Below are 23,188 nucleotides of genomic sequence, written 5' to 3'. Positions count from 1 at the left end.
TGTGACCCACTTTAACATAAGCACCCCTTTTGGTCACGCCCATTAATGATGCTCTTATAAATCATCTTCAACTCTATTTATATTGAACCATAGAGTTAGACTTAGTAATATAAAAAATGCAGATATTATCTTCTCATTTTAAATTAAAAAAAATATAGACTTATTTAAATTTATGTTACAAAAAATATTAATAAAACATAATCTAGAATAATTACACATGTGATTTTTCATAACAATACATAAATAAAAAGTACTACTACTTTCTTCATACGAATATATATAGGACTCACATATTTTTGTCAAAGCAAAATAGTATAGTGGAGAGACTAAAAGCCAAGTCATAGCCATAGCCATGAGTCTTATTATCAATTTAAAATCGCCATACTTACTCTCTCTAAGCTTTCTCCTCCTCTTACTTGTTACCCTCTACTTCTCTCCATTCAACCGAAAAAACCAACTCACTCTTAATCTTTCTTCTCATAATCCAAACAATGCTTCTACTAACTCATCACAGACCAATTCCCAAACAAGATATATATCACCGGCACCGGATCCGGCACCGGCATCTTCTCCGACGCCGACGACTAACCCAAACAAGCTGTCTCCCTCAAAACATGGCGTTGTTACTTCTCACCATTTCAAAGTACGTATTTTTATATGTTTATTGAATCTGAAAATACCATATATATATATATATATAGGATTATAAGTTCACTGCTTTTGAAGAACTGTTAAGTATTATATATATATATATATATTTGAGCAGAATAAGAGCAGTGAAGAGAGAATTGAAGAAGAACTGGGTAGGGCAAGAACAGCAATACGCAAAGCCATTCTCACAAAGAATTATACGTCTGATAGAACAGAGATTTACATCCCCAGAGGATCTATTTACAGAAATCCTTATGCATTTCATCAGTTGAGTAGTTTTTTTTTTTTTTTTCTTATTTACTTTTTAATTTTTATTGATAATAAGTTTAAATATTAATTATTATTTGTTTCATTTATCATTTAACATACTTTTACTTAGTTAATATCGCTTTCATTGGAATTATATAACTTGGAAAGTTGTACAAATTAATGCTAGCTTTAATTAAAATCTTTTCCAAATTAATTTATTTTCTCAGTTGTTGATAATTTCCTGATATTTCCAAGAGTATATTTTTATTTATTTATATACATAAACATGCCCATGCATATTTTCATCGTATTTCTTGTGTGTGGATAAGCCCAGCCTTTTGATAGTACAACATTTTTGGTTTTATTCAAAAAAAAAAAAATTGAAAAATGAAAAAAAAATTCTTGTATTGTATTCATTCTAAAAAATACACCATTTGATTTAATTATTTATTTATACAAAACAAAACAAAGCTGTGATTTTGATGTTATTCTGAAAGAGTCATTATTACTAATTTCATAATCACTATACATTTCTTCATGATTCCAAATTTTGATTTTGACTACTTGAATTGGAAGTTTTTTGCATATTTATTGGCCTTTTTATTCTTTTTTTCTTTCTACCTCTTTTGCTATATACGATAATGATAATGATATGCACACAATTATTGGATCAAATAATACCATAAAATTATCACATTGGAATTACATCTATCTTTTTTTAATTATATACCACAAAAAGTTCTTTCCATAAACATGAATTACAAATATCTATCATGACATCTTTTTTTCTGTTTTTTTAATTATTAATTATATATATATTTTTTGGAATTAGGAGCCACATAGAGATGATAAAGAGATTCAAGATATGGACATACAAAGAAGGAGATCTACCTATGGTTCATAATGGGCCTACGACATACATCTACTCGATTGAGGGCCAGTTTATATTTGAGATGGAAAGTGGGCCAAGCCCATTTGCGGCAATGAGTCCAGAAGAGGCCCATGCATTTTTTCTACCTTTAAGCATCTCCAAAATCACAGATTATCAGTATAGGCCACACCACGAGACCTTTTTTCATCGTATGGTTCGCGTGTTCGCTGACTACGTTTATGTCGTGGCAAATAAATATCCCTACTGGAATCGAACCAGTGGAGCTGACCATTTCTTCGTCTCTTGCCATGATTGGGTAACCTTTTCTCTTCTTAGTATATTTTTGGAGGATTATCCGGTGAACCCAAAAAAGGGGTATACACTAGGTTTTTTTTTTTTCGCTCGAGAAGTATTTTAGATATTTTTTTTATAATTGTGTATATTTTAGTTATTTAGAATATATTGTAAATTATTAGAAAATTTTGAATAATTTATAGTGCCGAAAATAAAGTTCAAACATGTTACCTTCTATGTGCATAAAAAAAACAGTCACTCTTGCAAGAAATTATATGAACTTTATTTTCTACACCCTAAATTATTTGAAATTTCCTGAAAATTTGCTGGAATCTATAAATAACCACAATATACACGACATAAAAAAATTGAGTTGAAAATACTTCCAAAAACTAGAAGGATGCATCAGAGAACTACCATATATTTTTAAATATTTAATTGGTTATTTTTATAGGGATAAATTGAGTTTATAATAAATTAATCTATAAGATTTAAATTTTTTTAACCTTTTTCAAATTATTATATTTACATATTAAACCATAAACTGATTAAAACTGGAATAGATTAAATATAAAAATAGATTAAACAAATGAAAATTGAAAGAAATTAGATGAAATTCTTAAATTTTAAATTCAAATTATTTAGAATTATATTTAAAAAAAATTAAAAATAAAACAGACCATTTATATAAAATTGAAAATTACTATGTTTACATTAAACCATAAACTTATTAAAATTGGAATTAATGAAAATTGAAAGAAATTAGATGTATTTTTTAAATTTTAAATTCAAATTATTTAGAATTATATTTTAAAAAATTAAAAATAAAACAGACTATTTATATAAAATTGAAAAAGCGACCGTGAAACCAACTTATTCGATTTTCAAACGATTGGTTTTAATTTGATGATGATTTTTATTTACTTACACTCTTTATCATAACACATATAATTAACCTATATTATATACACTATCTTAATAATTAAATTATATGATTTACTAAACTTTGTTGATTAATTAATCTCAATTAATATGGTTGTTAAGGCATCATTAATTACACGTGATCACCACGAAGATCTCTACAAAAACTTCATGAAAGTGCTTTGCAATGCCAACACTTCAGAAGGGTTCAAGCCCACAAGAGACGTCTCAATACCAGAATTTAACCTAAAGGCATTCGAACTCGGACCGCCGCATCTCGGCCAGCCACCGGACAAGCGGCCGATCCTAGCCTTCTTCGCCGGCGCGGCCCATGGTGACATAAGGAGCAAACTCTTCGAGCATTGGAAAGAAAAAGACGAGGAAATCCTTGTCTACGAAAGTCTTCCCAAGAAGTACAACTACCACCAATTAATGGGACAAAGCAGGTTTTGCTTGTGCCCTAGTGGCTCAGAAGTTGCAAGCCCTAGAGTGGTGGAGGCCATGTACCAAGGCTGTGTGCCGGTGCTCATTTCTGATTTTTATGCAATACCCTTTGAAGATGTTCTTGATTGGAGTAAGTTCTCAGTACAAATACCACCAAAGAGAATATCAGAGATCAAAACCATCTTGAAAGCGATTCCATACTCAAAGTACTTGACTTTGCAGAAGAGGGTGTGGAGAGTTAGGAGACATTTCATGTTGAATAGGCCTGCCAAGCCCTTTGATGTATTCCATATGGTTCTTCATTCAATTTGGCTTAGAAGGCTTAACTTTAGGTTGCCATATAATTAGTATTATTATTATTATTAAGTTAGTAAGGAAATTTGTTGCCTTGTGTGAAAATAATATAATAGTGAAGATGTAGATAATTGAATGAAGTTTGAGGGTAGTGATGATAAGTGTTTTCAATATTTACCTCTTACATTAAAAAAAATGTATTATCATTAATTTTAGATATATATTATAATTTATTGAATGTTTTTGGTACAAATACAATACCAAACTCATCATAACTATTTAAATAGTATATTTTGTGATATTAATTGTATGCATTTCGTTTATACTATTTTGGATCAATGTATTTTACATTAATATCGTGATAGACCTTCTATTTAAAAAAAAAAATTGGACTCTGTATTTTATAAAATGGTTATTTTTATTTACAGGGTTATTGACTTAGAAAATGTGAGCGTGCTTACCAGACATTATGAGATTATATTTAAAAAAATTCGACTGAATTTGAATTTAGAGAACCAATATTAAATTTTTTACAAAATGCATGTTCTAAAAATATATTTTTTAAAATAAAGGTTCAAACTCAAAATAGTATAAACCATTCTTTAATTGATGAACATAAATACAAAGCAAAAAAAAAAAATAGTAATATTAATATTAAATAAAATATAATAAAAGAATATCGTGATAAATTGATTTCTTTTAAAAAAATCCCCTCATACTTTAAATTTAAATGAGTTTAATTAATTATATCGTTAACTAAAAAATATCTTGTATAATATATAGTATTTGTGTGCACACCATCCTAAGAGTGATCAATAGGCTCTTAGTTTAGCCTGATTATAATATGTGATATAATAGAGGGCGTAGTATGACTTAGTTATAAATAGATGCCTATAATTTTGGGCGAGTAGATCTATCTACCATCAAAATTAGATACATATGAGCACGATCGAGCCATATATGGGTTCATCAATGAAATACTCACCATACTTAGTCCCTATAACTTTTGTCATACTCTTCTTTCTCATCTCCTACTTCTCTCCTTTAAACCAAAATCACAGATCACTACTGATCCCATCTGATCTCAAACCACCTTCATCAACATCACCCCAACAAAACAATATTATTAACCCTAATATTTCAGCACCTCATTCTTCAAACTCTACTGTAGCTACCAGCCATGTCAAAGTATGAACATTATCATTATCTCTTATATATATATATGTGTGTGTATATGCTTGTTTGATATGTGATATAATAAAATCAATTTGTTGATCTTTGTATAGCAGAATAAGAGCAGTGTGCAGAGGATTGAAGATGGCTTGGGAAGAGCCAGAGCAGCTATACGCAAAGCCATTCTTACCAAGAATTACACTTCTGATAGAGAAGAGATTTACATCCCTAGAGGATCTGTTTACAGAAATCCTTATGCTTTTCACCAGTTAAGTCTTTTCTTTATATATATCAATCTTTAATTTTTATATATATATAATATGTCATAGTTATGGTGGTGTGGCATGTTGTTTAAGATTTTTAATTTTCTTTGATGATCAAATTCTCTTTTAATTCCTTTCATATTTTTAGCTATATATAATATCTCTGATTCTCTGCCCCTGAATATCTCAAATTCAATTTTGAAGTAGCTATTTTAGGTGATTATAGGGGAGAGAGTTATAAGGGGAGAATTGCTAAGGGATACTATTGGTGCCCAACACCACAAGGTAATGTGGCGTACTGTCATTAGTGCAATCCAATATTTGGTCATACACATTTAAATTTAATAAATATTATGAGATATCGCTAACCGACTATAATGACCACCTCATATGTTGATGACACCTTAAAATGTCAAATAGCAACACTAGTTATAACTGAATGGCTTTGGATCGGCAGTTCTTTCTATGAGTTTCAGCCTAAATCCAAATCACAAGTCAGTCAAGTAGTAGTAGTTTTTATTTGACAATCCCAATAATTTTAAATACTTTTTTAGTGACTCGATCTAAATTAACACAAAATTATACACTTAAAAATTATAGTTTTGAGTGTACGTAAATTTGTTTCTCACACACGAAACTCGATCATAAACTATTAACTATTATCTTGAACTATAAGTCAACTTAACTCGTTCCTCCACTAAAAACACATGGCGGATTTTTACGATAGATTAAGGGTCATAAAACTTTATAATATATTGGTCACGATACTGTGACCATAATGACATGAAGTCAAGGATATCCATTATTAAGTTCAGCACTTGTGCCGGTAACCTTGGTATGGATATGTAAATTTTCTTCTTGAATTTTTTCTAATAGACTATGGACGAGAACAATTTTTCATTTTCAAATGTCCCTGTTTATTTTTTTTAATTTATTTTGTAATATTTTTTTTTATGTGTAACTCTTTTTTATTATTTTGAAATCATTAACATAGTATAATATTTTAATTTAAAAAAAAATTAGTCTATACGGGGATTCTCCGCCCCGTCTTTAGAAGAGATTATGGAAAGAGTAATGATATGTGCACCCAAAATATACACCCAAATATTACATACAGTGATGTGACAGTTTAATCTAGCCAGTATTTTAAAAAGCAATGATACGATCACTGTACTTAATGTTTTGGTGCATATTTTGGGTGCACATATCATTACTCTTATAGAAATAATGAGTAGGGATGGAAGTTAAAATGGTTGACGAGAATGGGGAGCACACCCCGCCAATTAATCGCCCCTCATCCCTTACCAAGGTTAGAGGTTCAATCTGAAACCCTGACCTATATTATCCTTAATTTGTTCTCATGTGCCATAACATATATAATTTAGGATAATTCTTTGGTAGGGTCATAGAAAATGTCTCTACCGTATGAGCGTTTTCTATTTCTGGCATTTGGAACAATTATAATCTAATTTTTTTTCATGACCGCCTATATTATAATTATAGCAGACATCCCACTAATATTTGGGAAATTCTGAATAATTTACAACGGAAAACAATTTAAACTCTGATTTTGACACTGTATATTACTTATAATTTCTTGAAAATTAGTGGGATGCCTGCTACTATTTTTTTAATCGTAATTTACATCTAATCCACGTTTACAATGAATGAATGTTCAATTCTTTTTACTAATTACATTTTTATAAAATGTAGGAGTCACATTGAAATGGTAAAGAGAATGAAGATATGGAGTTACAGAGAGGGAGAGATACCAATGGTCCACAATGGGCCAACTACATACATTTACTCAATAGAAGGACAGTTCATTTTCGAGTTGGAAAGTGAAGTCTCAGAGCATTCATTCATGGCAAAGAATCCAGATGAAGCCCACGCCTTCTTCCTGCCCATCAGTATCTCCAAACTCACAGACTCACTCTACCCAACCTATAGCATAACAGGAGGCTTTTCTGAAACTCTGTCTCGTGTTTTCACTGACTACGTTTATGTTCTCTCTCGTAAATACCCTTACTGGAATCGCACTAATGGAGCTGACCACTTTTTTGTCTCTTGCCATGACTGGGTACGTACCTACTCTCAAACTTAACATTACTTTCATTTTTTATTATTATATAATATCATTCATAGTATGAAAACGAAAAACGTAAGTTACGTATTAGTATATTAAAATATTAGAACACTGAAAATCTTATTAGTTTATATTATATATTAAGATATAGAAAAGTTAATTATATATATGATAATCTATAGATATAATAATATATATATATATGCAAAGTAGAGAGGTTTTTATTTTGAATGTGATTTATACTCGAATTGACATTTTCTGATTTTTTTCCTTTGTCCACCACTTACAAATAATCATCTCAATAATTAATTCACTATTTTAATAACTTATCATATATTAATTGAGTATTATTTATAAGTGAATTGATTATCTATTGATAGATAGTGGGATAAATAAACATAGTGGTGGACAGTGACAGAGCCAAGATCAAAACATAGAAGGAGCCTTTTTTTTTTAATTTTATGAGGGGCAAATTTATATTCTCACATATATTTATAATAATATTTTTTTAAAAGTACATTGTATAAAAATTTTGAAAAAAAAAATTAGGGGGTCATGGCAGACCCAATCGGATTAATTTTTATTTATTTAGTTTCATTTACCTATTTTAGCATTTAATTTATATATTTATAATATTTGATTTTTATTTAATTTTTTTACTAATACATATATTTAGTATAATTAGTAATTGATGAAAGTATTCTGATGATTAATTGGTCACTGACAGACAAGTGTGAAAGTGCATGTTGATTTGTTTTTTCTTTCTAAATTTGTGTTATCTTTTTCTCTATTAATATATGAATATAATTACCTGTAAATTTTGAAAGTTCGGTCGATTTAGTTTTATTAGGCTGACTAATATTTGTGAATGTATGTGCAACTACATATTATTCTTTTGAATTTTTGTACCTTCTTTCATTTGACGATACACCAATCATATAATGATAAAGTATGACTATATATATATATGAGTTAATTTTTTTAATGATAGGCACCAAGAATTTCACGTATAGATAGTGGCATATACGAGAACTTCATGAAAGTGTTATGCAATGCCAACACTTCCGAAGGCTTCAAACCAACAAGAGACGTATCCTTACCAGAATACAACCTAAAGGCATTCGAACTGGGACCGCCGCGACATGGCCAGCGCCCAGGTCAGCGGTCGGTCCTCGCCTTCTTCGCCGGGGCAGCCCACGGCGACATAAGAGAGAAACTTTTCAAGCATTGGAAGGAAAAAGATGATGAAATCCTCGTCTTCGAACACCTACCAAAGAACTACAGCTACCACAAGCTCATGGGACAGACCAAGTTTTGCTTGTGCCCTAGCGGTTCTGAAGTGGCGAGTCCTCGAGTGGTGGAGGCAATGCACCAAGGCTGTGTCCCAGTTCTCATATCTGATTACTACTCCATACCCTTTGAAGATGTTCTTGATTGGAGCAAGTTTTCAATTCAAATCCCACCAAGCAAAATACCAGAAATCAAGAACATTTTGAAAGCGGTTCCTTACTCGAAATACTTGACATTGCAGAAGAGAGTGATGAAAGTGAGTAGGCATTTTGAGCTGAATCGACCAGCTAAGCCCTTTGATGTGTTCCATATGGTGCTTCACTCTGTCTGGCTTAGAAGGCTTAATTTTAGGTTGCCATATTAATTAGTCAAATTTATTTATAGTTTATTTTTTTCAGTAAATGAAAAATTTATAATTTAATGTTTGTGGTCAATATATACGATGGGTATGTACAATTAAATAGGATCATTCTATTTTATTATTTGACACATGATAGTTTTGGAAACACATTATTAGCATTAACCAATCACAAAAATCAGATTCAACAATAATAATTTCAATGCTCAACAACCAATATCACATTCTATCTATGGCATTAATTGTACAATGAAAAACATACTTTTTAAGCTTCACATTGAATCTCCAATGGTCATTTTGATCGCTATGAATTTGTCCAAAACAACAACAATACACAAAATCAAATGCAAAGATGCAAGAGAGAGCTTATGAATACTAAACATCTCTTACACTCACACTTCACACATTCACAAATATGTATATCATACCATTCTACCCTAAGGGGTACATTGGGCCTATTATGCTTATATTATTAAAGATTGGAGACTATAGTTTAATGGATCAATCCTATAATTATTAGGATGCTGCCACATATCTCAAATGTAATTAATAATATTAACAATCTTATTATGGTTATTAATAATTTGTAGGCACTCCAAATTAATGACTGTGATTATAATATTATATTTGTGATTATATTAGTCCATATAATAATTCTAACAACATATAATTATTATTCATAAGAGAATTCACTTAGCATCATCCATCCTTAAAAATGCACTAATAAACCATTTTTTAATCATTTATGATAATTTTTTTTTAACAATATCGACTTACCAATTTTTAAGATAGTGTAAAAGAAATTTACTTAACACTATTCTTATAATTATATCATATATAAAGTGCTTACTTGAGCGGTGGTTGGTTTGAATTAATTATTATGACAATTCTAATTGAAAAAACTTAAAATCTTATGTTTGGTTTGACAAAACAGATATGGGAATAGCTATTTCTTCATCAATTTAGGTAATCTTTTTTTTTTTAAAATGATATGTTTATAGTAAAGGAAATGAAATAAAAAGAAATTTAAATTTTCATTTAATCTAATTAGATAAGATACTATATTGCTCGAGCTAGCTGGTGGCTTGATTAAATCTTCAAGCAACCCTAGCTTGAAACCATTAATAAACCAACAATATATATAATTATTTAATGACGTGACAATATTGTTTGATTGGGAACACTAAAGAAAACAAAAACGAATTATTGAGTGTGAGTGACGGTAAAACCGGATCTACAATTTGCAATAACTATACTATTAATATAATATGATTCACCCTTTCATATTTACCTGTACCATTTATGATTTTCACAAGCTCATTATAAAATAAATAATTTTTTGTTTAGTAAATACTATTTTGGACCTCGTATTCTGTGTTTTGATAAATGATAATTTAAATTTTGTAAAATGGAACAAAAATGTACATTGTATTACATTTCTGTAAATTTATTTTTAATATAACTAAAATACCCTTAATTTTATAAATTAGTGAATTTAATAATCTCAAATAAAACATTATTAGATTAAAAATTAATAAAAAAATGATATAATATTTTTAAAAATTAAACTTTTATATCAATATTTTTATTAATTTTTAATTTAATAATATTTTATTTGAGATTATTAAATTCACTAATCTATAAAACTAAGGGTATTTTTGTCATATAATTTTTTTTTTTTTTTTGGAACCAACTGATCATTGTTATATTTTAATTATCATTTAATAAAATAGAGGTTTAATTATTAACTTTTACAAGACACAGTAACCAAAACGCTATTTGTTTGTTATTATTATTATTTTAAATAATAATTCTTTTTTCACTCACATAAAGACAAAATCCTTAGCTACCTAAATATCTACTTATCTGCCACAAAAATATAACCAAAAAAAAAATATGGCCTTTGCATTTAAGTTCAGTTCTCCATATTTACTATCTTCATCAGCTTTTTTATGTCTCTTTCTTCTTCTCATTTATTTTTCTCCCTTTAATCAACAAACCCATTTTACTACTCTTAATAATCCTTCTTCTTCTTCTTCTTCTTCTTCATCTAACTCAGTAGTATCAGAGAAAAACGACACCGTTTCGGATGCTCCACCGCCAGTTTTAGGAGATCTTAACCGCCAAGAATATGACGATCAGTTTCCCATTTCTCCAGCTTTGGCTCCTGATCATATGGATACTAAAGTAAGAGTTTAATTATTATATTCCTAATTAAAATAATACATAAATTAGTTTATTTATATTTATTAATGTTTTGTTTGAATTGATCAAATAGAAGAGAAGTAGCAGTAACAGTAGTAGTGTAGATAGAATTGAAGATGAGTTGGCCAGAGCAAGAGCCGCTATACGCAAAGCAATTCTCACCAAGAATTGTACATCTGATAAGCATGAGATTTATATCCCCACTGGAGATATTTACAGAAATTCCTATGCCTTTCATCAGTTGAGTCTTTCTTCTTCTTATATAAATATACATATATATATATATATTATAGATGCAAATTACATGTGTGTTGTTATATATTTGTTAGAATTGCATACATACAAATTATAACATTGACAATTGGATTAATATATCATCATATATGTAGCCCATTTGGTTATTAGAACCAGAAAAGAAAACCTTAGAATACTTGGAGGGTTCTTTTCTTTTTATTGAAAAGGTTGATAAATAATTTAATTTAGGATGTTTCCTTTATTAAAAAATATTCTCAAGCCAGTCCTTTCTTTGGGAGAAAGCAATCCTTTTTCAGCTGCATTTTTCCACTAATATTCTCATTACATTTTTCTTGTTAGAAATGACTATAACAGTGGGTTGTTTGATACGAGATTTGGGTATGTGGTATTAGAGTTAAATGGGGTTTAAATTAAGTAATTGTGAAAAGTATTTAAAGAGTTAATATTACTATCAAATCAAACTAAAAAATATGACATATTTGGAAAAAACAAACTCAAACTATTAAAAATAAATTTATCAAATATGAGTTAAATTTGACATTCTCATTACCATTCCAATCAAACCAAAATCTCATACCAAACACTTCCATAGAATTATGTATTTTTTTGGGTCACTACTCACTATTATTTATTATTAGGTTATTCGCATTATTTCGCAAGGAGGTACACAAAATTCAGAGACATATTATTATTATTATTATTGTTATGCTGTGCCTACATTTAAAGCATTCTTTGACACCATTTACTTGCTAGTTTTTTAGTGTTTCTATACACGTTTACATTACTTACACAATACTCCAAGCTTTTGACTTTGATCCTTCCCCAAAATATGATTACATTTCTTTAACATTTTATATAGCATGTGTGCTTATTTTAGGAGTCACATAGAGATGGTGAAGAGATTCAAGATATGGGCCTATGAGGAAGGAGATATACCCTTGTTTCATATTGGGCCCATGGTCAACATCTACTCGATTGAGGGCCAATTCATGGATGAGATGGATTCTAGTGGGCTCAGCCCATTCTTGGCCCGTCATCCTGATGAGGCCCATGCATTTTATGTACCCATAAGTGTGAAGAGGATGGCTGATTTTCTATATGAACGGCCTAGACCTCATCTCTTCCATGGTCGAATGGTCCGAGTTTTCACTGATTATATCAACGTTGTGGCACAAAGATACCCTTATTGGAATCGAAGCCATGGTGCTGACCATTTTATGGTCTCTTGTCATGATTGGGTATGTCATGTTATTATAATAGTTGATCATTTACTAGTAGGTAGTTCACTATGCATATCCTTAATAATACATTTCACTTTTAGCTTTTATAGTACTCACAATGATAAGATATGCTTAGGGTCCCAATTGAATTTTAATCATAGAGTAAAGTGTCATTTTGATATTTGATGTTGGAATTAATATGAATGAGTTATGTCCAAATTTTTGTGGAAAGTAGATTAACTGAAGACTATATAGTTTATTAGAGCAACTCCAATAAACGTTGCTAGGAAATGAACTTGTCAGGTGGTTGGATCAAGTAAATATTTGTTAGAATAAAACAAGCAACGTTGCTTTTATTGGGCAACGTTGCTATGCTATTTTTTTAAAAAAAATTATCTATTTTTTTTATTGGTGAGATTTATTTAAAAAATAGTGGTTGGTCAGTTAAGCTACTTTTAGAATAGCCTTCCTTGCAGTTAGTCTTAGTCCAAATGTTCTAAAATATGTTAAGTTTTGTCCCAAATTTAGCTTCACTACATAATATAAGACTAGATAGCATAAAATACATTATTACAAAAGTACTTGTTCTCTAAGCTTTCATCTTTTAGTGTTTAGTTTTCCCACATAATAACTCATTCATAAACTTCACACAATACATATTTGAATACCATGCATGAAGCTTTCAGTTTAATTATCTAGTTAAGATAACATTGTTCTTGGTTTTGTAGGCCCCAGAAATCATCCGTGACGACCCAAAGTACTTCAACAATTTTATGAGAGTTCTATGTAATGCTAACGTATCCGAAGGTTTTCTGCCTATAAGAGACGTTTCATTGCCTGAATACAACTTGCCAAGGAACCACAAGCTTGGACCACCTCCTCTAGGCCAATCTCCTGAAAACCGCCAAATCCTCGCCTTCTTCGCCGGCGGTGCCCATGGAGACATTAGAAAGTACTTGTTTGAGCATTGGAAGGATAAAGATGATGAAATCCAAGTTCATGAGTACCTTCCCAAGGGACAAAACTATAATGAAATAATGGGAAGGACAAAGTTCTGCTTGTGCCCAAGTGGGTCTGAAGTGGCTAGTCCTAGAGTTGTGGAGGCCATGTATGAAGGGTGTGTTCCTGTTCTCATGTCTTATAATTATTCATTGCCATTTGGTGAGGTTCTTGATTGGACCAAGTTTTCCATTCAAATCTCACCCAAGAGAATACCTGAGCTTAAGAAGATCTTAAAAGCTATTCCTCATTCCAAGTTCTTGAAGTTACAAAAGAAGGTGTTGCAAGTGAAGAGGCACTTCGAGCTCAACAGACCAGCTAAGCCGTATGATGCATTTCACATGGTGCTTCACTCGCTCTGGCTAAGGAGACTTAACATTAGGCTACCACATTGATTTACTAGGCTTTTTACACATTGATTAACTTTGACCCCAATAGAGCATCTGTTTGTATTCTATAAATAATAGAGATCACTTCAGATTCAATAAATCAGAACAGCCGAATAATGCAAATTTTTGCAAATGGTCTTCAAAGCAGAAGATATTTTGAAGAAACTCTATTGTGAATTCTTTTTCAACTTATAATCTGTTTTGCAATAATCAACAAAGCTACTTAAAAACTAGAGTCTTTTTAAGGCACGACATCATCTTCCCAAGCACATGCCAATCTGGGAAACTTCAAAATGTAGAAGCAAAACACCAATGGAGTCCAACTTATATTACCATTCTTTAATCTCATCCTCGCGCAGTTTGCGCTTTCTATCCTTTTTCTATGAGTTTAAACAGTATGATTTATTTCCAGAAATTTTAATCTATTTCATTACCAGCAATTCCTGCTGCATTGACATATCCATGTAGATTTTCTCCAACCCTTTTCTTCTCTTCACTTGTGTTTTGTTCAAACAGTTCATAGTAAAAATAAAAAATGACAAAACAATTGTTTCAATATAAATAAATGAATCTGTAATGACATCCAGCTATTTCTCAAAGTTGTAAAGTAACAAACAAAGATATACAAGTTGGTTCAGTAACTCAATCAAAGATACTTTTATGAATCATGGTTCCATTTTCTTTAATACATGAAAAGAAATATGCAGAGCAATCTAATTTGCTCTTTCCAGCTTATCACCAATATGTGATAGCATAGCAGCAAGCAATCATATCTTCGGTCTATTTTAAATTCTTGTGTGGTAAGAAAATAAAGGCATCTGCTATCGTCGAAGACTTGACCATTAAGCATACAAAATTACCCTACTCAGTGTTTGTCTCAGCACTTTCTTTCCTGAAAGCATGTAACCTTTCTTTCAGTTTCTTACTTTGTTCAAAGTTTTCTTTCCTCTTTAGAGCTTTCTGTGAGCAATTTAAAAATCCTTACATCAACAAACCAATCAAATTTGATCACAATAAAAAGATACTAGTGGAATGAAAACTCACCTCCTGCCGAAAGCAACGATCAAGCTTTATCTTAAGATCTGTACATTCACCAAAAAATTTACCATAAGGATGATCCAAATGACACTGCTGGAACTGCTCAATTATCTGCACAAAGTAGAAAATAAATGTTGAAGTGTCAAATCTATCCTTTTCTGCTATCTCATATGAATTCTACTGCCTTTGGCCTAAACAAGTTCCCAACCAAGTAAGTTACCAAAAAATGTCTCAAGAATAAGAAATCGAAAGAATTATGGCTGCATTCATCAGTTATTTTTCAAGCAAAAGACAGTAAACAAACAAGGTCATGGAAATAGTTTGAAGCCCTATTCTTAATTGTAACAGTATGATGTAGCAGCAAGAGACATAAATCTAGTTACTCAAATTTTTTTTTAAATCTGATTAATAATAACTGTAATTCCTCAATATCCAATAATAATTATTAAGTCTTAATATAATATTAACAAACTTCTCTGTCTTAATATTCTGGAGTTGCTAGACAAAACCCAAAATCTCTACTTGGTGGCAAATGATTCGTATATGTGGAGTGCCCAGGTGCATAAACAAGGATCATCATCAATGACAATATGAATCAAGAGATATTGTTTGTTTTTTCCTCCACCTAATCAGATTTTATTTATTCCCAATGAATTACAAGAAGTTGAGGATCCCAGGCACACCTTTGATACATCAACAATTTTAGAGGACCTTAAATGTTCTTGGACAACCACATCTGCACCATATTCACAGACCAAAAAAGACATTTCCTTTATGAGCTATAGGATTTAAGATGGTGCATTTTGGGCTGTTTGAAATTTCAATTGGAGAAATGGCTAAAGAACACCCTAATAGGTGGTAACAAGAATAGAGTTAAGTGCTATTATAGTTAAGAAAGCTGTGGAAGGAAGGAGGGAACTATTGTGGAACTCTGCTTCATTGACCATTGGTTGGGCTGTATGAGGCAAAAGAGAAAAAAAATAATTTCTTTGAAAACTTGATATCTTCAGAGGAGGAAGTCTGGGAAAATGTTAAATTTTGGACAGCACTTTGGTTGAAATGTTTAAGAATTTTGCTTTAACTGAGTTATTAAGGATTTGGGAGTTACTCTAGTTGATGTTTTTCTGGGAATTTTTCGTCCCCTTTGCTTAATACCTCTTATCAATATAAATATGAATACGCACATATACATATATGGCATGAAAGTAATATGCAAAGATCTGGTGCTATGTATTCCAAGGACTAAACAACAAATACATAAACCCAAAATTGAAAGGGAAAAAGGCAATGAAAAAGGGACTCACTTCGGCACACATGGGATGCTTGTGAAGCGTCAATGGAGGATGCATTATTGTTCCTTGTATTCTATCCAATTGAATAAAATGCAAGCTCTACCACCCTGCACAAACAACGACAACAACCAGGGACGGAGGAGCTCTATTCAGATGGGTTCAGAAGCAGAGGAAGACGGTGGTAGCTTCTAGTCGGGTCGAGAGGGAGGGACTTCGTTTTATGTTTGGGCTTTTCTTAGGTATAGATTCGGGTTCGGATACAACCCGAAACTGGCGGATTTTTCGTATCCCTATTTCTAGTAAATAAATATTCGACTTTTTTTTTTGACTAATAATTAATAGCCAATTGAAAATAGTTAAAAAAGGAAAAGTTCTTCAACAAAGACCAGAGCTTTGGTTGAAGATTAAGTGTTGAAGCCACTAAGTAGTAATCATAACTTAAAAGGAATCAGCGGAAAAGAGACCAATAAAGTAGCGAATTGGGTTTTGTATGGGTGACAGACCTGAAACCCGGTTTTGTTTCGGCTTCTACTTTAAAATTCACGAGACCCCAGAATCTCTTTTGCTTCGTAAGGAGATTTTCGGTCGATAAATCGATCTGGGTCTGTTTCAAGTTGAGAAATTTTGGTGACCTAGAAGCTTAGTTGTTCTGAATAAAAGCATGGTTTCTCTGTCAAGCACAGGGGTATCTCCTCTGATTATACCTGGTGATTCTCTCCGGTCTATTCGGTTCGGAAGAACAATGCTTCATAGCGGTTCTAGGCAGAAGAAAGTGCAGGAGAAGATCATTTGTTCTTGCATGGCGCCTCCGCAGAACTTGAGGAATGATGGGTCCTTTGCTACCAAATTCAATGTAAATCCTTTTCCCCTTATTTTATTCCAGCTTTTGCTTTCTTTCTTAGCGTTATTCTTTCATGGAAATTCCATTAGATTGGTTTGAACACCTTTGTAAACATGTTTTAGTTCGAGCTAGTTTTTTTCTACTGATTGAATTCATTTATTGGTAGCCATATATGTAGGTGAATTGTGAAACTTTGATTTATATTCGGATGATTCGTTTTGCATATGACATGAAATGAATGCACACCTCTATTGACAATTCATTGATAATTTGTATTGCACTTTGATTTGAAGCGTTCTGTTCTTATTGGACTGACAAAGATTTTGTGGTTAGGATTCATTTAAGTCAGGTGAGTTGAGCAGAGTTCGGGAGCCTGATCATGATGATTCTGATGTTCTAATTGAGTGTAAAGACGTACATAAATCATTTGGAGAGAAGCAAATATTGAGAGGTGTGAACTTCAAGGTGAATCTAATTTCATCTGTTAACATACTAAATCAATGTCTATTTTATTTTCTGACTGATGATTTTTTGTTTAGTGTTGCATTACATTTTCTTATACGCATGCACCTTTTCTCTTGTATAGATTAGACATGGTGAAGCTGTTGGGATAATTGGGCCATCTGGTACTGGGAAATCTACGATTTTAAAGATTATTGCAGGACTTCTAGCCCCAGACAAGGTAATTATATGGATCTGACTTCCCTAGAGTTTCCTTGCTTGATTAAATCATCTTTATCCTAAGTGAGCTTTAGAAGTTTACACATTACATTATGTCATTGCTGGACCTCATTTCTTGACTCTACTTACTACCCAATGAGCAGGGGGAGGTTTACATTCGAGGCAGAAAGAGAGCTGGTTTGATTAGTGATGAAGAGATATCTGGGTTACGAATTGGATTGGTAAAAGTTGTTTTGAACTTATATAGCAGGATAGTTCTTTGTATCCTTAGTTCTGACATTGTGAAAATTTATAATGCCTTTGTCTATAATTTAACAGGTTTTCCAAAGTGCGGCACTTTTTGATTCTCTCACCGTTCGTGAAAATGTTGGTTTCCTTCTGTAAGAAAACCTACATTGTCCTTGTTTTATATTATAGTATCTCTTTAAGTTAGACCTTGTATTTTATATTGAAATCCTTAGACAAGTGATAGATTTGAGTTTTGCTGAATTTCTAGGTATGAGAACTCAAGCATGCATGGTGATCAAATTTCAAAGCTTGTGACGGAAAGCTTGGCTGCTGTTGGATTAAAGGTAATATTATAGCTATTAATGTCTAATTATTCTGTCAGGATAGAAGTTACATTTCCAAAAGCCCCATTACCTTGATGTGTTGCTTTTACTAGATTTTGACCCATATAATGTGTCCTGTGGTTCTGTTCCTCACATGCACTAACCTTTGATTTTTGTTCTCTATATCCTATCAGGATGTTGAGGAAAGAATGCCTTCTGAATTGTCTGGTGGAATGAAAAAACGAGTTGCATTAGCACGATCGATTATTTGTGATACTACAAAGAAAGCTATAGAACCAGAGGTATGTTTTCTGAATCAGCCTTTTTTTTCAACATGGTTGATACCTTGTTGGAAAACGCTTGTGTAGACATGCCCATTGTGTATGTGTAGGAAAGATACTTCTTCATATTTTATGGTTTTATTGTTTGTACTTGTACGCTTTGTTTAGAGGATCCAATACTGATGAACGGTGCATGTTGCTCCTTACACATACATATCCTGCAATCTACTTGATATTTACATGTTGATTTGGCCAAGGCAGCTTAAATCCTCAATATTTAGCGTTTTCTGACATTCTTTTAAATCCTTTAAAACAGGTTCTTCTATACGATGAACCTACTGCTGGGCTTGATCCTATCGCATCTACTGTTGTTGAAGATCTCATCCGATCCGTCCACATGAAAGGTGAAGATGCAGTTGGGAAGCCTGGAAATATTACATCATACGTGGTTGTCACTCACCAACATAGTACAATCGGAAGAGCTGTTGACAGGTTATGCTTTAATTTCATCAATTTCTCTTGTTCACCATATTGATATCTTTTACATGTATGCTTAAATAAACAGCTTGTTCATTGTATTATTATAGGTTAGTATTTCTTCACGAGGGGAAGATTGTTTGGGAAGGGATGACTCATGAATTCACAACGTCAACAAATCCAATTGTCCAACAGGTAATAACGAATAACAACAACCCAATACTATCCTAAAATCACATGGCTGCTAACATTGTTCTAGGTGTTAAAACTTTTCTCAACTCAAGATTTTGTCAAGCCTTGTGATGATTTCAGGCTTCTAAGGTTCTTTAGTTTTTGGTCTTTTCAGTTTGCATCCGGGAGCTTGGATGGCCCAATTAAATACTAGCACTGGCGAATTGAGTCGGTGGTGAAGTTGTTAGTAGTCATCCACTTCGATTCCTGAATACTGAAATCAGAAATGATAAAGTTGGAGGGAGCTAGCCTTTTTGCATGCTCAACAAGAAATTCGAGTTCAAGCTATCGAATTCTTGATGCTTGATGAGAAAAACCACATTTTTAGGGTGCTAACTCGATTCAGAAAGAGCCTGCTGAATCGACATTATACATAGAATTTGTTGTATTCTTACGCCTGGTAGATCTATTTTACCATTTGATATTGTTAGTTACAGTTAAGATGAACTTTTCTTTCTTTGAACTGTAGCTCTAAATGTATGAATTTTCGCAACAACTTTTCACATATGATAATCTTGTCAATGAAAAACAGTTGCATGAAAATAAGGATAAAGGGTCAAATAAACGGCCAAAGTTTTTTCTTCATTCATTCATTCAGGATGAGAAATACACAGGTGAAGAGTTCTACACAACTATGTAGCAAAAGGGGTACAACTCCATTAATAATTACAAAGACTTGTTCATGACATTGATGTCAAACATATCTATAGCTGCATTTTCACAATCAGAAACAGCTTTTGATAAACATGGAAGAACAAAATTCGTCCATCATTAGGAGATTCTATTTGATCATAGCAAGAAAACTTTTCTAGAAAAAAACATGTATGCTGCAAAACTTGTGTTTCTCAAACCTTTGTCTGGAGAATGTAATTTCTTGCTCGAGCAGAGCAAAAGAGCGTCACAATCCCAAAGTAGAAGCTAAGAAAAGTGCTTAAACCAAAAATCCATAAAGAGATCGGACCGTCGACCTTGTCGTCCTCAAATGCCTTCCCCGGAACCACTGGGAGGCCTTCAGAGTCACACCCTCCACCAGAGGACTCCACACACAAGCCTGGGTTTCCGGCAAATGCTCCAGGAAACCTCCAATATCCTTGCTTCTTGGGAACAAAACCAGAAAAAGAGTTGTATGACAGATTCAAAAGAGTCAGATATTGAAGGCTGGAAATATTTCCTGGGATATGACCCGACAAAGAATTATGTGACAAGTCCAAGGCTCTTAAGCTCTTCATCTTCTCCAAACTTGGAACTTGACCGTTGAGAAAATTGTATGATAAATTCAGATATTCCAAACCTTTCAGTCCAAATAAACCAGCTGGAACTTCCCCGCGTAGCATATTACTAGACACGTCAATTCCAACCATTGAAGACAGAAAATAAATGAACCTTAGTTCACTGCTACCAGAAACAAAGATTGAAACTTTGGTGCCCAAATCACGCCATGTGATCCTTTGATCCTTTGGAATTTTGCTGATGTCTCCTCTGTTGTTGAAGTTTAAGCTAATGTTGAAGTTTCCATCTGGTATGAAACCAGAGAATTTGTTGCCTGACAAATCCATCATTTGGATTGCTTCGAACGTGAACAACCAACTTGGTAAACTTCCATTGAAATTGTTGTGAGCTAGGGAGAGATACCTGAGACTTGTCCATTTGGTTAAGGCATCATTTAAAACTCCAGACAGATTGTTTGAGCTGAAATCTACAATCTCCAGCGACTTACAGCCTGCCAAAGTTAATGGAATTTCACCAGAAATCTTGTTGTTGCTAATGTCCAAGATCTTCAAGCCGTCCAAAGCGTCAAGCTCAGGTTGGATTTCACCAGAAAGATTGTTGTCATTGAGTTTCAATGCAAGAAGCTGAAAACAACCCACAATGTTCAGTGGAATTGAACCTGTTAAGGAGTTGTGTGACAGATCAATCACTTGGAGATAAGTTAAATTTCCAATTCTAGCTGGAATCTCCCCAACAAGAAGATTGTGTGAAAGAAACAATGCCTGTAAGCTTTTCAGTTCTGTTATCTTTAAAGGTATTTCGCCCGAAAAGCGGTTGTGAGACAAGTCAAGAAGGAGAAGCCCTGATTTATCTGTTGTCACTGCAATCTTGCTTGGAAGAGGACCAGATAAATCATTGTTGCTCAAGTCCAATACAAAAAGCTTCTCTGAAAACTCAAGTCTCGGTGGTATCTTATAAGTCAAATGGTTGAATGAAAGGTTTAGAAGGGTCAAACTCGTCAGTGAAGCAATACACGAAGGTATTCCCCCTACAAGTGCATTGTTAGCTACATTCAAGACACCGAGAGACTGAGCTGAAGCTGAAAAACAAGGCAAAGTACCCGAAAACCGATTGGAGCCAAGGTTGAGAAAAGCTAATGGCTGATGAAAATCAGGAAGACTACCAGATAAATTATTGTTCCCAAAGTCCAGATGCTTCAAAGACTCCAAGTGCAACAGCTCTTCAGGAATTTCGCCTCCAAAAGAATTAAAATCCAGTGCAAGTTTTTCCAACTTGGTTGAGAAATTACCAACCCATCTAGGAATAATGCCTCCCAAATCCTTGTTACCACTCACATCAAGCTCTGTTAGCTGGCTAAGCCTCATGAGTGTGTCAGGCAGTATACCATGAAACCGATTGTGACTAAGATTAAGACTTTTGAGACTCTGCAGATTACCAAAACACAAGGGGATTGGGCATGTAAAGTTGTTTTGAGACAGAACCAACTGTTCAAGGAAAGGAAGTCTGCAGAAATTGGTGTGAATTTGGCCTGACAAGTTCATGTTCACCAAGTTAACTGAAACCACATGACCAGTCTGGTTCTCACAGGTGATTCCAGTCCAGTTGCTACAATTAGACCCAACCCAACTAGACAAACTCCGACCAGGATCTTCCATCCCTGACTTAAACATTAAAAGTGAGGCCTTTTCATCTGAGTCAATATCAACAGACTGAGAAACGATAGAAGACAGCAAAATCACCAACATAAGTGGTACTACATGCAATTTTAGAGCTTCACAAGTCCAATAAGCCAAAACCCATTTCTTTCCCATTAGAAAAATATGTAATGGATGAAAGCTTGAACTTTCTTTCTTCAAGCAAAATCTTGGACGAGTGTGAGTTTCATCCAAACGACAAACAACAAGTTAAGGATTCACATCTATATATATATAAATATTATATATATGTAGATATATACAGAAAGAAAGACTTACATATGAGGAAGAAAGACTTACATATGAGGAAGAAAGGAAAAGGGTTAGCTGGAACAGTGATAAGGAATGTGCCTTTACTCAAGAGTGAGAGAGAAGAGAACTACATAAATTCTTTTTCTTTGAGGTTATAGAGTAAAAAAGAATAACAATAAATATCAATTACATGATATGATATGATATTTCTAAAGCTCGTTAAAAAGTAAAGTGAGCTTGGAGGAATCTAAACCTTTCTCTCTCTTCTTTTTTTATTTAAGCAGCCTGACCAGAGAGAGAAAGAGTGAGTCATGGAATTGTATATGGAATTTTGAATACATTCTCATTCTCATTGGTGTTCATCAATCCATGGATGGGCTACTACTTTCTTTTTCCGGCGCGTGGTTCCACGCTCATTTTGGGCCTACGAAAGCCTGATAATTTTGGGCCTTACTTTGGGCTCCAACCTTTTTTACTTCAGCTCCGTTTGAAACATGAGCCACGAACATGGGTTCGAGTCTCTCCAAAGCCCAATGATTGAAACTCGCCTTAGAGGAAATTACACCAAATATTGATTTTTTTTTTAATTTAAAAAATATGGTACTTTTTTTTAAAGTTTCTTTTGGCATATTTTTTTGTTAACATTTTTATAGGAGTT

At 32.8% G+C, this 23,188-nt stretch overlaps 6 protein-coding genes across 8 annotated transcripts; 4 read left to right on the top strand and 2 right to left on the bottom strand.

Moving 5' to 3' along the window:
- Positions 1-266: 266 nt before the first annotated feature.
- On the top strand, positions 267-3,962 carry LOC133790548 (probable glycosyltransferase At5g20260). Of its 2 annotated transcripts, none has more exons than XM_062228212.1 (4): positions 267-643; positions 773-918; positions 1,733-2,087; positions 3,110-3,962. In XM_062228212.1, the coding sequence occupies exons 1-4, from the start codon at positions 353-355 to the stop codon at positions 3,776-3,778; spliced, it is 1,461 nt and encodes a 486-aa protein (XP_062084196.1). In that variant the 5' UTR covers positions 267-352; the 3' UTR covers positions 3,779-3,962. The 2 variants fall into 2 exon arrangements, with proteins under 2 accessions (XP_062084196.1, XP_062084195.1); XM_062228211.1 differs by having other exon boundaries at positions 271-643; positions 767-918.
- A 2,911-nt stretch (positions 3,963-6,873) lies between these two features.
- On the top strand, positions 6,874-8,931 carry LOC133789405 (probable glycosyltransferase At3g42180). The gene is made up of 2 exons (XM_062227245.1): positions 6,874-7,240; positions 8,238-8,931. The coding sequence occupies exons 1-2, from the start codon at positions 6,887-6,889 to the stop codon at positions 8,898-8,900; spliced, it is 1,017 nt and encodes a 338-aa protein (XP_062083229.1). The 5' UTR covers positions 6,874-6,886; the 3' UTR covers positions 8,901-8,931.
- A 1,835-nt stretch (positions 8,932-10,766) lies between these two features.
- On the top strand, positions 10,767-14,112 carry LOC133790547 (probable glycosyltransferase At5g20260). 2 transcript variants are annotated; one of them, XM_062228210.1, is made up of 4 exons: positions 10,767-11,081; positions 11,176-11,339; positions 12,232-12,592; positions 13,303-14,112. In XM_062228210.1, exons 1-4 carry the CDS (start codon positions 10,791-10,793, stop codon positions 13,966-13,968), a joined length of 1,482 nt encoding a protein of 493 aa, XP_062084194.1. In that variant the 5' UTR covers positions 10,767-10,790; the 3' UTR covers positions 13,969-14,112. The 2 variants fall into 2 exon arrangements, with proteins under 2 accessions (XP_062084194.1, XP_062084193.1); XM_062228209.1 differs by having other exon boundaries at positions 10,769-11,081; positions 11,173-11,339.
- A 386-nt stretch (positions 14,113-14,498) lies between these two features.
- Positions 14,499-16,535, bottom strand: LOC133790546 (uncharacterized). Its single transcript, XM_062228208.1, has 3 exons — positions 16,305-16,535; positions 15,007-15,111; positions 14,499-14,922 (listed from the first exon to the last, which is right to left on the bottom strand). Exons 1-3 carry the CDS (start codon positions 16,347-16,349, stop codon positions 14,824-14,826), a joined length of 249 nt encoding a protein of 82 aa, XP_062084192.1. The 5' UTR covers positions 16,350-16,535; the 3' UTR covers positions 14,499-14,823.
- Positions 16,536-16,663: 128 nt separating this feature from the next.
- On the top strand, positions 16,664-19,939 carry LOC133790545 (protein TRIGALACTOSYLDIACYLGLYCEROL 3, chloroplastic). Its single transcript, XM_062228207.1, has 10 exons — positions 16,664-17,145; positions 17,467-17,598; positions 17,720-17,815; positions 17,958-18,035; positions 18,133-18,194; positions 18,311-18,386; positions 18,560-18,667; positions 18,963-19,138; positions 19,234-19,318; positions 19,470-19,939. Exons 1-10 carry the CDS (start codon positions 16,954-16,956, stop codon positions 19,506-19,508), a joined length of 1,044 nt encoding a protein of 347 aa, XP_062084191.1. The 5' UTR covers positions 16,664-16,953; the 3' UTR covers positions 19,509-19,939.
- LOC133790544 (receptor-like protein CLAVATA2) lies at positions 19,916-22,844 on the bottom strand. Its single transcript, XM_062228206.1, has one exon. The coding sequence runs from the start codon at positions 22,393-22,395 to the stop codon at positions 20,200-20,202; it is 2,196 nt and encodes a 731-aa protein (XP_062084190.1). The 5' UTR covers positions 22,396-22,844; the 3' UTR covers positions 19,916-20,199.
- Between the last annotated feature and the right edge of the window lie 344 nt (positions 22,845-23,188).

The sequence above is a fragment of the Humulus lupulus genome, chromosome 7 (assembly GCF_963169125.1).
Source record: "Humulus lupulus chromosome 7, drHumLupu1.1, whole genome shotgun sequence".
Classification (NCBI taxonomy): domain Eukaryota; kingdom Viridiplantae; phylum Streptophyta; class Magnoliopsida; order Rosales; family Cannabaceae; genus Humulus; species Humulus lupulus.
The sequence above is the reverse complement of the archived record's forward strand: the minus strand, read 5'-3'. Positions and strand labels throughout refer to the sequence as shown.

Bases quoted from the DNA above. Each gene is read 5' to 3' on its own strand.
- LOC133790548 (XM_062228211.1), top strand. From the start codon at position 353: ATGAGTCTTATTATCAATTTAAAATCGCCATACTTACTCTCTCTAAGC. The intron at 919-1,732 runs GTTGAGTAGTTT...TTTTGGAATTAG, and splicing joins AATCCTTATGCATTTCATCA to GAGCCACATAGAGATGATAA. The intron at 2,088-3,109 runs GTAACCTTTTCT...ATGGTTGTTAAG, and splicing joins TCGTCTCTTGCCATGATTGG to GCATCATTAATTACACGTGA.
- LOC133789405 (XM_062227245.1), top strand. From the start codon at position 6,887: ATGGTAAAGAGAATGAAGATATGGAGTTACAGAGAGGGAGAGATACCA. The intron at 7,241-8,237 runs GTACGTACCTAC...TTTTAATGATAG, and splicing joins TTGTCTCTTGCCATGACTGG to GCACCAAGAATTTCACGTAT.
- LOC133790547 (XM_062228209.1), top strand. From the start codon at position 10,791: ATGGCCTTTGCATTTAAGTTCAGTTCTCCATATTTACTATCTTCATCA. The intron at 11,082-11,172 runs GTAAGAGTTTAA...TTGATCAAATAG, and splicing joins CTGATCATATGGATACTAAA to AAGAGAAGTAGCAGTAACAG. The intron at 12,593-13,302 runs GTATGTCATGTT...TTGGTTTTGTAG, and splicing joins TGGTCTCTTGTCATGATTGG to GCCCCAGAAATCATCCGTGA.
- LOC133790546 (XM_062228208.1), bottom strand. From the start codon at position 16,349: ATGCATCCTCCATTGACGCTTCACAAGCATCCCATGTGTGCCGAA. The intron at 15,112-16,304 runs GTGAGTCCCTTT...TACTTTGTGCAG, and splicing joins AGCATCCCATGTGTGCCGAA to ATAATTGAGCAGTTCCAGCA. The intron at 14,923-15,006 runs GTGAGTTTTCAT...AATTGCTCACAG, and splicing joins ATCGTTGCTTTCGGCAGGAG to AAAGCTCTAAAGAGGAAAGA.
- LOC133790545 (XM_062228207.1), top strand. From the start codon at position 16,954: ATGGTTTCTCTGTCAAGCACAGGGGTATCTCCTCTGATTATACCTGGT. The intron at 18,036-18,132 runs GTAAAAGTTGTT...ATAATTTAACAG, and splicing joins CTGGGTTACGAATTGGATTG to GTTTTCCAAAGTGCGGCACT. The intron at 18,387-18,559 runs GTAATATTATAG...ATATCCTATCAG, and splicing joins TGGCTGCTGTTGGATTAAAG to GATGTTGAGGAAAGAATGCC.
- LOC133790544 (XM_062228206.1), bottom strand. From the start codon at position 22,395: ATGGGAAAGAAATGGGTTTTGGCTTATTGGACTTGTGAAGCTCTAAAA.